General features: G+C 37.5%; 2 protein-coding genes across 2 annotated transcripts; one reads left to right on the top strand and one right to left on the bottom strand.

The window, feature by feature from the left end:
* Positions 1-2,752: 2,752 nt before the first annotated feature.
* On the top strand, positions 2,753-3,756 carry LOC311277739 (odorant receptor 131-2-like; the record flags this gene model as incomplete). Its single annotated transcript, XM_084388149.1, has 1 exon — positions 2,753-3,756. One exon carries the CDS (start codon positions 2,753-2,755, stop codon positions 3,719-3,721), a length of 969 nt encoding a protein of 322 aa, XP_084244275.1. The 3' UTR covers positions 3,722-3,756.
* A 744-nt stretch (positions 3,757-4,500) lies between these two features.
* ppme1 (protein phosphatase methylesterase 1) lies at positions 4,501-11,463 on the bottom strand. Its single transcript, XM_084388145.1, has 14 exons — positions 11,232-11,463; positions 9,258-9,349; positions 9,046-9,140; positions 8,714-8,771; positions 8,485-8,536; positions 7,918-8,072; positions 7,573-7,663; positions 6,918-6,983; positions 6,523-6,649; positions 5,705-5,834; positions 5,313-5,357; positions 5,168-5,232; positions 4,986-5,053; positions 4,501-4,890 (listed from the first exon to the last, which is right to left on the bottom strand). Coding segments are annotated over exons 1-14 (1,128 nt in total). The 5' UTR covers positions 11,315-11,463; the 3' UTR covers positions 4,501-4,889.
* Positions 11,464-11,672: the final 209 nt, after the last annotated feature.

Genomic DNA, 11,672 nt, shown 5'->3' with positions numbered 1-11,672 from the left:
TGACAGGATCCCACCCTGCCTCACCCCATTAGTCACAGAAAAAGGTCTTGATGTCGCACTACCCCATCTAACCTGCATTGTTTGATGTGTGAACCAAAAACCTTGGATCCGGATTAGGTAGGGAGGAACCCCTCGCTGTTGCAGTTTTTCAAACAGTTTGCCATGGTTGATGCGGTCAAACGCTTTGGAGGCATCCAAGAAGCACAGAAACATAGTGGAGTTCTGCCCTCTGTACTTCCTCACAGCCTCTTTCATGGCATAGATGCACATATCAGTTCCGTGTTGACTTTTAAAACCAAACTGCTCATCAGTGGTGATGACATATTTCTGAAATCTATCCAGGAGTACAATTTCAAAAACCTTTGATATGACACAAGCCAATGCAATTGGCCTGTAATTGTCAATACTGGAGATTTTCCCTGTTTTATCCTTCACTACAGGTGCAAGTACAACAGACAGCATAGAGCTGGGCAATATACCATGCGTTAACATTGCAGTAAAACATAAAGCAAGTAATACCACAACTCTATGACTGGCAAATTTTAAATGCTCCGCTGTGATTTGATCCATGCCACAATATTTACCCATTGATAATTTTCTAATGGCTTTAGTTTAGTATTATTATTAACAGATTCAGTAACATAACCACCCAAAAAAATCTGCACAAATCTTTATCAAAAGCTTGTCACTTGGGCAGTACCCTTAAAAGGAAATCGTTGTACCTTTTTTTTTAACCACAAAAAGGTTCACAGTAGTACCAGTACTACTACTACTTCCACGGTACTAATATGCACCTTTTAGGAGTAAAAAAGGTACAAAGATGTCCTTTTAAGGGTACTGCGACAAGCTGTTGTACCCCTAAAGGTACCATTTTTACACCTTTTTTTTCTTTGTGAAGGGTACAAAGCCCTCTATGCATAACCGGCTAATATGGAAGGATAAAAGCAGAGAAATTATGTTCCCTGACTGGGAGATAGCACACTCTTCTTGAGGTCTAATCCGAGCCCCAAACACATCATGTGAGCAAGAACGACATCTCGATGCTGTGCTGGTAGCTCTTTTGACTGCGCTAAAATCAGCCAATCGTCGATGTAATTGAGCACACTGATGCCCTGGAGTCACAGAGTAGCCAGGGCCGCATCCATGCACTCCGTAAAGGTGCGTGGAGACAAGGCTAGGCGGAAAGGAGAAACTCGATACTGGTAAGCTTTGCCTCCAAAAGTGAACCTGATAACTTCTTGTGTTCTGGCCAAACCTCAAAGTGGAGATAAGCATCTTTTAGATCTATTGTCACAAACCAATCCAATCCACGGATTGAATTTCGGAGAAAATGAGTTTGAGCGTTAGCATCCTGAAACTGTATGTCTGCAGAGTATGGTTCAGGCCAAGCAGATCTAAAATTGAACGTCTTTTTGTTGGGGTACAATGAAGTACCGGCTGTAAAAACCTGCCTCTTTCTCTGGAAGAGGTACATTTTCCATGGCCCCTTTTGCCAGAGGTGTAAAGTCCAGGTTCAGAAAGTACAAGTCCTCCTCATTATTTTGTTCCAATCACCTGGATTTGCTAATTCAGCCAGGAGATAGAACTAATTAGTGAAATCAGCTGGCTGAGTTCATGGGTGGAATAAACATATGGCAGGACTTTTATTTTCTGACCCTTGGACTTTACACCTCTGCCTTTTGCCAAGATAGACTGGAGTTCTTGTTTTAGAAATATCGTTGTTCTTGGTTCATCGTTGTTTCTAATACCCCATTGAAGTGAGGTGGACGGGAGGCAAGCAGAAACGCCCCCTGAGGAAGCCTGGTACACAATGTTGTGGTGTACCCCTCCACGAGAGGGCCCACCCCCAGGGACCTGGTCCCTGGTTTACACATCTCCTATATTGAGTTACTGCCATTACAGACTAACTCCATTTCAAAATTCACAAACACACACTTTATAATTGTGTCCACATACATGCACTCAACAGAGATGCGGCTCCTGAAGACAAAGAAGCTGATGATGTGCTTTTTATGGTCTCAGTGACACACTTCCGGAAAACTCTGTGGTAGCCATGAGCCTCAACAACATAATATATGTGACTTTTATACAGTCTTATCAATTATGTAGGCTAAAATAAGCCAACATAATACATTTCGTGTAGAGATTCCACATGGTAACCATAGTTACTGCTCAAATAGTACAAATGAAGAAAAGTTTTTACTGTAAAATCATGAATCAAGAATTGTTCTATCATATTATTTATTTATTTGTGTGTGTGTGGTAAATATAAAACCACAATGTAAAATACTTTTCACTCACTTTGATATTAGAGTAAATTCTTTCGATATTAAAAAATTAGAAAGAGTTTGAAACATTTTCAATAGTGGTCTCTGATTCTTGGGCCCCATTTTTAATTCTTAAAATGACACCCACACATGTCTTTCTATCTCTCTTTTGCTCCCTCCCTCTCAAACACCCAGTGGCATGTACGGCATACCCATGTGGTTCAATCTGCGAAGCTTCAACATCTATATAAAATGAGGAGCAGAATTGTTTGTGGAATCTGCAGCTTTAGCAGATGAAAGGTTGATGCCTCACTGAAAGGCAACACCTCCGTGTCTAAGGTATGTTGCAAACTTGTTAAAATTTCATTTTTAAAGATGCCACTCAAAGTTAATAGCTATCAGTACAATTGCATGATTCACACTGTAAACTTGCTCTAATTAATCTTGTTGTTCTGTTTTGGTTTTTGTTCCTTGTGTTTCAGCTCATGGCGGCTTCCAATGGCACAGCTGGGGATGTTTCATTCATTTATCAGCAAATCTTTAAGGTAGACATGGATGCTGGGCCCAGTACTAAAATTTCAGTGATTTTGTTCATATCCCTGTTCTTCTTTTTTGTAAACTGTGTGATGCTCTTTGCTCTAGGAAGCAAGCGCGTATTCCATGAGACGCCGCGCTACATTCTTTTTGGTCACATGCTTATGAATGACTCTGTGCTTTTGCTGATCACAACTACCATGTACACTATGGGAGCATTTTACCTTCAAGTAACCAGAGCCGTCTGCACTTTATTAGTAGTGATCTCCTACTGCACTTTCCGTAACGCTCCTCTGACTCTCGCACTGATGTCTCTGGAGCGGTACGTGGCAATCTGCTTCCCTCTGAGACACTGCAACATCGCCACACCAAAAAGGACTGGAATCGCCTTAGGAATCATCTGGTTCCTTAGTTCTATAAATATTATAACAGACATTATTTTTGTTTTAACTGTCAACCCCAGTTTATTTGTAGAAGTTTTATTTTGCACTCAAGAGAAATTGTTTCTATTCAAATGGCAGCTGGATAAAACTCAAGGGTTTGATGTTCTTTATTTTGTGTCGGTTGCAGTGATCATCATTTTCACATACATTAGCATTATGATCACAGCCAGGTCTGTTTCCTCTGATAAAGATTCAGCTAAAAAAGCCCTCAGAACGGTTCTGTTGCACTTGATTCAGCTGGGACTGTGTCTCACCTCTTTCCTCTATGCCACGATAAACAAAGCACTATACATGGTTACTGACAGCTCTTCTCTCTTCATAAATCTCAGATATCTAAATTTTCTTATTCTTCTTATGCTGCCACGTTGTCTGAGTCCTCTGATCTACGGTTTGAGAGATGAAGCCGTGTGGCCCTTGTTCAAATATTATTTCTGCTATCGTTCAGGCAAAGTAAGGCCCTCTGTTAAAATACATTAACTGTATGTTACAAAAGATGATTTGAAAAAAAGTTAACGTGCAATAATAATTTGAGCTTGTATGAATGCCATATTTAAAAATGTTTGTCTGAGAAGGTCAATGGAACCATATACTTATACATTAAATTAAAATGTTTTGTTTATACATGTTTTCTTTTCTAATACAGAAGATGATTTTTAATTTTACATGTCTTACTGCTTAAACAATGCATCCTCTGTTAACTGTTAACAAGCTCTTATAAGAATCTTTTATTATATATATGCAGACAGCTTGTATTATGCACATACACTTTGGACTGTTCAATGTGTGTGAAATAAAGCAATGTATTGAATTATTAACAGTATAAAAAGGTTAACATTTGTCTGTAGAGTTTGTCTTACTGCAATATGAGAGTTTATCTTTAGTATAAGCTAAATGCAATATTTTCTGTACAAATGATTGTGCTTCTTGATATATTTTATTATGTTTATATATTGATTCTATCAATAAACTTGTGAATTTGATTATGACTAATTTAGGCATATTTCATTTTGCTTAAATATGAAAGAAGTGTTCTCTCTGCTAATACTGTAAATCATAAGGGTTACTCGTCTACTCATAAGTTAACCTACTCATTAAAAGAATTGTATCATACCTTTTTTTCCTCTGGGAAACGGGAACAGATTTGATTCACTACAAAGAATTACATTCAGTGACAATGGGCATAGAGTAAAAGATTGATTTTTACACCCTGTGAAAATCAATATTTATACCGAGCCCTAGAATGAATGAGCACAGACTGCGGAAATCTCTCTTTTTATTTTTCCCTTGAAATCGGCAACCGACCAACACTTTGACCACAATATGATGCAATCATCCTAATTACAACAACAAACAAGCAAGGCATCAGAGGAAATGCAAAAGAAATCAGTTAAGGGGGAAATAAAAATGTAAATATACATAACGATTTTAAATTAAAGTATTATTGTATTATTACTTCCTGCCAAAGTAGCCATGAGAATTTTAATGACTACAGCAAACATACATAAAGTCATACAAAACTGAATATAATTTAAGAATGAGTTCGCAGTAAATGAGTCATCATGATTTTGGTTGTATTTTAATCCCCGGTGAGAGCAGAGAGGGATGACAGCGCTGGATGAAGACTACGAGTGGAGGCTACACGTCGTCTGTTGAAGCAAACAACACACAGGAGACGAGGGCAAGATTAGAAAACAAATAAAATATATGAATTACACGATTCAATCAACATTTGACTTCTTACCAGGGGAAATCCTCCTTGAATTCAGTGAACTTGTTACGGACCATGAATGTGGCTATAGCATCAGCTACCTGCAAAACGGCATAATAGTTCAGAAGAAACCAAATCAGTAAAAGACTACAGCAGAAAACGAATATGTCCAAGTTTTCAATGACTGTGTGACCCTATGATACAAACAGACGTACTTTTTCCGGGGCATCTTCATGAACAGCATGGCCACATTGTGGCAGAACCTGCATCTGAAACTTTCCTGTAATCAAAGAAGACATGAGGGATCTTCTGGTCACAGCAACGTGACTTGCCTGAAGAACAGGAATATCAATGCCTTACCTTGCATTTGCCCAATGGTAAGATCTTTATCAAGCCTGTCAACACCTGTGGGAAACACATTATTACACATTAAAGTCACCATGTAATCAAGATTGACAAGTCTTCATTTTTTATAGAATATTGCAATATTTTTTATTTCATGTGCCCTCAACATGCCCAGCAACATCTCTTCTCTTCTCTGATGATGCGTTTACTGGCCTGAGGGCGGGGCAACCTGTCACTCGCATGACATCACAGCAATAGCAAACGATCCAATCAATTCCCAATGAACAAAATTAAGTCCCGCCATACATTTTTTCTTGTTCAAGACGCCGTTTTACTGGAATATATGACACAACAGAGAAGAAAAGACTATCGCAACTTCTTTTTCATGCCGACTTTAAGAGCCTTACCAGCCAGCAGGAGGAGTTTTGGCACAGAGCAGCTGAGAAAGAGAGAAGACAATCCTTTAAACCAGCCCTCCCAGTACTTCTCTGTCTTTGAGAGTTCAATACGCCATGTGTACAGACATTCTTTCTTTATCTGCCAAATGGAAAAATCATCATTCAATCATTTGTACATAATGTGATGTTTTATGTTAATACGTAAATGCACAATAAAGTAAGGGATAATGTACACTGCCATTCAAAAGTTTTGGGTCTGTAAGAGTTTTTGAAAGGAGTCTCTTATGCACACCAAAACTGCATTTATTTGATCATAAATACAGTAAAACAGTGATATTGTGAAATATTATTACAATTTAAAATGACTATTTTCTATTTTAATATATATTTCAAATTGTAATTTATTCCTGTGAAGGCAAAGCTGAATTTTCAGCATCATTACTCCAGTCTTTAGCGTCACATGATCCTTCCGAAATCATTCTTATATGCTAAATTGGTGCTCAGATTGCATTTCTATTATTATCAATATTAAAATCAGTTGTGTGGTTTGTTGAAACCGTGATTTTCCAGGATTATTTGATGAATAGCAAGTTCAAAAAACAGTATCTATTTTGAAATGGAAATCTTTTTCAACATTATAAGTGCCTTTATTGTCATTTTTGATCAATTTAATGCATGCTTGCTGAATAAAAGTATTAATTTCTTAAAAAAAAAAAAAAAACACATCTACTGACCTCTTACTTTGAACTGTAGTGTACAGTCAGCCAGTTATTCTTGCAAAATAAGTCCTGACAGGGTGATAAGATCAGAATTGAAATATTTATTACCTCTTGGTCATCCTCTTTCTTCCTTTTATGGTTGGATTCACCTCCTTCTTCATCTTCCTCTTCTTCTTCAATAATGCCTTCACTGATGCTCTTGGAAACCCCTGGACTACTCAATGGCTCCTCGCATCTAAACATCCAAACACATCTGATCACAACAATATATACAATAGCTAGATATTTCTACAAATGTACAACAATTCCTGGAGCTAGGTAAAGGGATAATAAAAATGATTCTGTCATCATTTACTCACACTCAAGTTTTTCCAAACTTGTATGAGTTTCTGTCTTCTGCTGAACACAAAATAAGATATTTTAAAGAATGTTGGTAATCTGAGAGATAGTAAATGATGACAGAATTTTCATTTTTAAGGGAACCCATACCAGGGAAGACTTACTTTTTCACCTGTCCAACCATGGACACTCGTGCAGACTCAATATTTCTGATCTGACCACTTTTCACACTGGTAAGGGAAAAAAAAAAACACAGTTACCAGTTGGGATACATGAGGCATACTGACCTCTACCATGTTCAGCAAACTAAAATAACTGTATTCTAAATATACTTGATAAACAATCTCGGCTGCATTTCTCAAAAGCATTGTGAGCCAAGTAGATCTTAGTAAAGCCCATTGGTGGCAATGGTTCTACAATCTACTCAGGTTTATGATGTTTTTGGGAAATGCAGATCAGATAATTTACAGTTTAGGCCTGGCTTTCAATTATTCTGTAACGTTGAATGGCTTAATTACTTATTTTATCCCCCCCCCCCAAAAAATCCATGTAATAGAGGCATCAATATCAGTGACCTTCAATCAATGTACTTACTCCAAAAATGCCTTTAAACAAATAATTAAAATGTAAAATATTCAAAACACCGTCTTTATGTTGTTTTAAAATTATGTTTGGAGATTCCTTGTAAAAATGACACATTTTTAATGTTTGGTGCGATTAATTACAGAAATCTGTGCAATTAATCGATTGACAGCCCTAGATTTTAAATATATTCCAGCAGTAGATATTATTTGTAACAACATACTCAAAACTATGTACCTCCATTCGATTGCGTTCTCCACAGATTTAAACGTTTTTGGTCGACCTCTCAGAAAGTTTTGCATGCTGTTCAAGGCATCCATTGCTGTACCTGAAGATTGGACAAACTAGCATTAACGCATACATAAATATACCACACAGTCACAAATAATCAAACTGTATTGAAATCGATGACAAAACATACAGTGGTTTCATAATTATTTTTGTGAATACATCAATAACTGCAACTCTGAGATGTCAAAAGAGCAATGTATGCACTTATTTACTTTTTCTCTTGTCATGAACTGTTTTTGCTTGTGTGGATTATGAAACAAGGTAAAATAGGGATGAGGGGTGAAAACTTACCTTCCACTACATCAATAACACAAAGGCCAAGCAGTGATGGGACATGATTGGACGCAGCCGTGTGAACTGCTATTGCTCCACCCATGCTGTGACCAATGATCATGATCGGAGGTGGGTTTTCGCCATAAAGTGCCTCCACCACTTTTCCAATATCCCTGAGAAAAAAGTAACATTTCTAAATTTGAAGAAACATTTCTAAAGAATGTGTTTACACGACAACGATGTACTAAAAACAGAAAAGTTTTTCCTTTACCATACCAGGCTTTACATTTTGTAAAGACACGGCGTGCCTGTAGACTGAACATGCAATACACATGCGCATGATGTCACCGTTTTCACAAATTCGTATTTTTGTAGTTTACGCAGATATGATAACAGTATCATTTTCAAAAAATTTTTTTTTTTTCAAAAACTGTGCGTTTTCAGGCCCCCAAAACACTGTTGTCGTGTAAATGAACTGCCAAAAAACCCGTTTTCCCGTTTTTAGGGCCATGTAAGCGGCCCCTAAATGTCGCAAAAACTTAATTTGAACAGACACTGAAAGAAGAGAAATAAGAACGTACTCACTTGGCCATTGTTTCAGCAGAGAGGTCGTCAGGGTTCTTTACTTTAGAATCACCTAAATTTTATGAGAAAATGTGACATTTGAAAACAGGTCGATTAAATCATATATTTTGTGTTAATTGTATGCATGTTATTGACCTATGTGATTTTAAAATCAAAGGTAAATGGTTTGTTATCAGCTAATTAACTAAAACAAGTACGTTTTTTAAAATAAGAGTTTGAAATCCCTTACCATGTCCTCTGAGGTCCATAGCTGCAACCCTGCAGTTAATCCTACTGCATATAACAGACTGTAAATACAAACATCAGATAATATCATTTATAATATTAGCAATTATTTGAATTAAATATTTTTGCTTCATATTTTTGTGTAATGTGCTAAAAAAAAATTTTTTTTACAAGTAAATAAATATACATATCTATACACACACTACTGTTACACGTGCCGTATATTAGAGCACAGAACAGAGCGCCATTTTTCCATATCTGTCTCTTTATGATGTACATGATGTATCATAAAAACACAGACCTAAAAGTGACATGTGTGAGACGTAAGAAACTCACAGTGAACACAGCCCAGGACAGTGCAGAGTGACCTCCTCCATGAAGGAGCAACAGGACAGGACCATCAGAGCCACTGCTGTAAATTCTGAATGTGTACAGAGGAGTTAAGGAATGTTTTACGGAATAGAATGGATTATATTACATGAGGTACGTGAAGGCCAATATTTCAACATTTTCCAAGAGTCTCCTCAACAATTAAGCAAAGGATATGTCTTTGCTGTTGTCATTTTCCACCTCCACATCCTCCATGGTTTCGAAGTACTGACTCCAGGGCAGAGGAGTAAAATCTCGTTTTCTTCCCGGTCTGCATAGAGAGAGGGGAGAACAAAATACAGTCAGTGGCATCCATGTGTTCTTGTGGATATTTCTTATATCCTTGTGGGGTCAAAGAAACATAGTGGGGTCCCAGGTTAAATGACTGACCCAATGGATATAGTGGTCAAGGTGTGAAGATGAACACGAATCAGAAGACACGCCAGCTAGTGATGGGAATTCAGTCTCATTTAAGCAAATTGGTTCTTTCGAACTGTTTCGCACCATTATGTAATGATAAGCTGCCATTTAAAGCCAGCATGAAACAGATTTCATTGATTTGATTGTATATCGATGTGAAATGGCTTCTCGAACAAGAAAAAAAATGTATGGCGGGACTTCATTTTGTCCATCAGGAATTGATTGGATCTTTGTGGTTCGCTATTGCTGTGATGTCATGTGAGTGACAGGTTGTCCCGCCCTCACGCCAGTAAACACATCATCAAAGAAGAGAAGATATGACGTTGCAAGAGGGAGGGGAAGTTATTTTAAATGAAAGGGCATTTGAAGTGCAAATTATGATGTGTACACTAATAAACCATTTATAATAAACACTGCAAAAAAAAAAAGGAAATGTCAATGCTGATTTCATGGTGACCAACTCTGTTTCGTAAGTGATAAAGGATCATACACTCCTGGGCAAAAAAATGGGCTAAGCTCAAAATGGCTAAACAAAAGCTTTTAATTGTCCCAACCACAAATTATTGGTCAGGAAATTAGCACAATTTTAAAAAAAAAACATTGCTGTGTAAGAAAAACATTAAAGACAGCATGAAGTTTTGGGAGAATATTTGAAGTTGTGTGTGGAGTGATGAATCACAATGTAATACGAGTTCCACAGTGATAATCTTCTAAAATCTGCTGAGAAATATCATAATAAATGCATGTCTAGCACAGTGAAGCATGGAGGAAGAGCGTCATTGTGTGGGGAGCCTTTTTAGTTGCTGGTATGTGTGAGCTACTTCACTGTGAAAAGTCATTACATGCTTTGGAGTACAGGAGAATATTGCAGAAAGGTTTGCTTCCCACAACTGAAAAGATGTTATCTAAAGAGGAATGATCAGATGTCATTTCTCAACAAGACCTTGCTCCTGCCCAGACTGCAAAGACAACCAAGAAGTGGCTTGAGAACAAATCCATCAGGCTCATGTTTTGGCCTGATGAGAGTCAGATTTGAACCCTATAGAGAATATCTGGTCTCACTTTAAACACAAATGAACTGGGAGACATTTTTCAACAACTCATGAACTGTTTGAAGCCATTAACATTAAGTGGAACAACACTTTATCTACAGTATTTGTGCAATTCTTGCTAATTTCCAGACCAGTGATTTGTGACTAAAATGGTGAAGACCATTAAAAGTCCAATAAAGATTTTGCCATTTTTGGCTAACAAGCTAGGCCTTCTTTTTTTTTACTCAGGAGTGTACAATCAAGTAGTGAATTAAGTTCTAATATATTTTATTTTGTATCATGTGTAGAAACATTCTTATCGCCCTCTCATTTGACCATAGTAATACACGTATGTCCGAAACAGAGGTTGTTGCGTTGTTGTTGATTTGAGAACCTTGAGCCGATTAGATTCGTTCAATAGCTGTAATGAACGATTCAGTCATCGCTAACGCGGTAGCTAACTTAGACGATACAGAACGCAAGAGGGACCGCAGACAGTTGGCCAGCAAAATTTAATCGTGGATGGATTTTAGACTTGCTTTTTATTACGTGCGACTAATATTTTAAACAGTTAAACACACATATAACCAATAGATCCCGAGAACAGTTATGATCCGTCGTGACAGCTATCAGCTATCAACGATAATGTTGTTCCGATGTGCATATGATTATAATGAATGATATGATGAAGTGTAAACTCACCCCATTCTTATTTTAGATCCAGACTGCAAACCTGCCATTGGGGGTTTGGAGGCTAGCAAATTCAATTGCAACTGTTTCTCCATGGTGCGAGGAAAACAAAACCCTTTGAGCACGTAAAGCGTCTAGCCCTCTTTGCACCATACGATCCTCTTCTATAAACAGTACAGTTGTTCAATTTACACATTCACGATAAATCAGACTAGTTCAGCAGACAGGTACAGAAATCTATGTTCACACAAGTAGTCTCCGCCCACCAGTATTTTTGCCCAGAGTGCATTGTGGGAAATGTAGTCATGCAATTGGTTCTTAACGCTAACTCTGACGTCAAGGCGCATGGAAAGAACTACAACTAACAGAAAACCAGTTTTGGTTCCTTTGCACGTAAAGCACCCTGAAAAATATGACGTAATGCAATACAAAAGATGATGGATTGATCATCAT

This window comes from Rutilus rutilus (assembly GCF_951802725.1).
Source record: "Rutilus rutilus genome assembly, chromosome: 18".
NCBI lineage: Eukaryota > Metazoa > Chordata > Actinopteri > Cypriniformes > Leuciscidae > Rutilus > Rutilus rutilus.
The sequence above is the reverse complement of the archived record's forward strand: the minus strand, read 5'-3'. Positions and strand labels throughout refer to the sequence as shown.

What these genes read in the sequence shown, in the direction of transcription:
- ppme1 (XM_084388145.1), bottom strand. Translation starts at nt 11,314, where the DNA reads ATGGAGAAACAGTTGCAATTGAATTTGCTAGCCTCCAAACCCCCAATG. An exon ending in TATGGACCTCAGAGGACATG is followed by an intron (nt 8,537 to 8,713) that starts GTAAGGGATTTC and finishes CATAAAATTTAG; the next exon opens with GTGATTCTAAAGTAAAGAAC. An exon ending in TCTGCTGAAACAATGGCCAA is followed by an intron (nt 8,073 to 8,484) that starts GTGAGTACGTTC and finishes CTTTTTTCTCAG; the next exon opens with GGATATTGGAAAAGTGGTGG.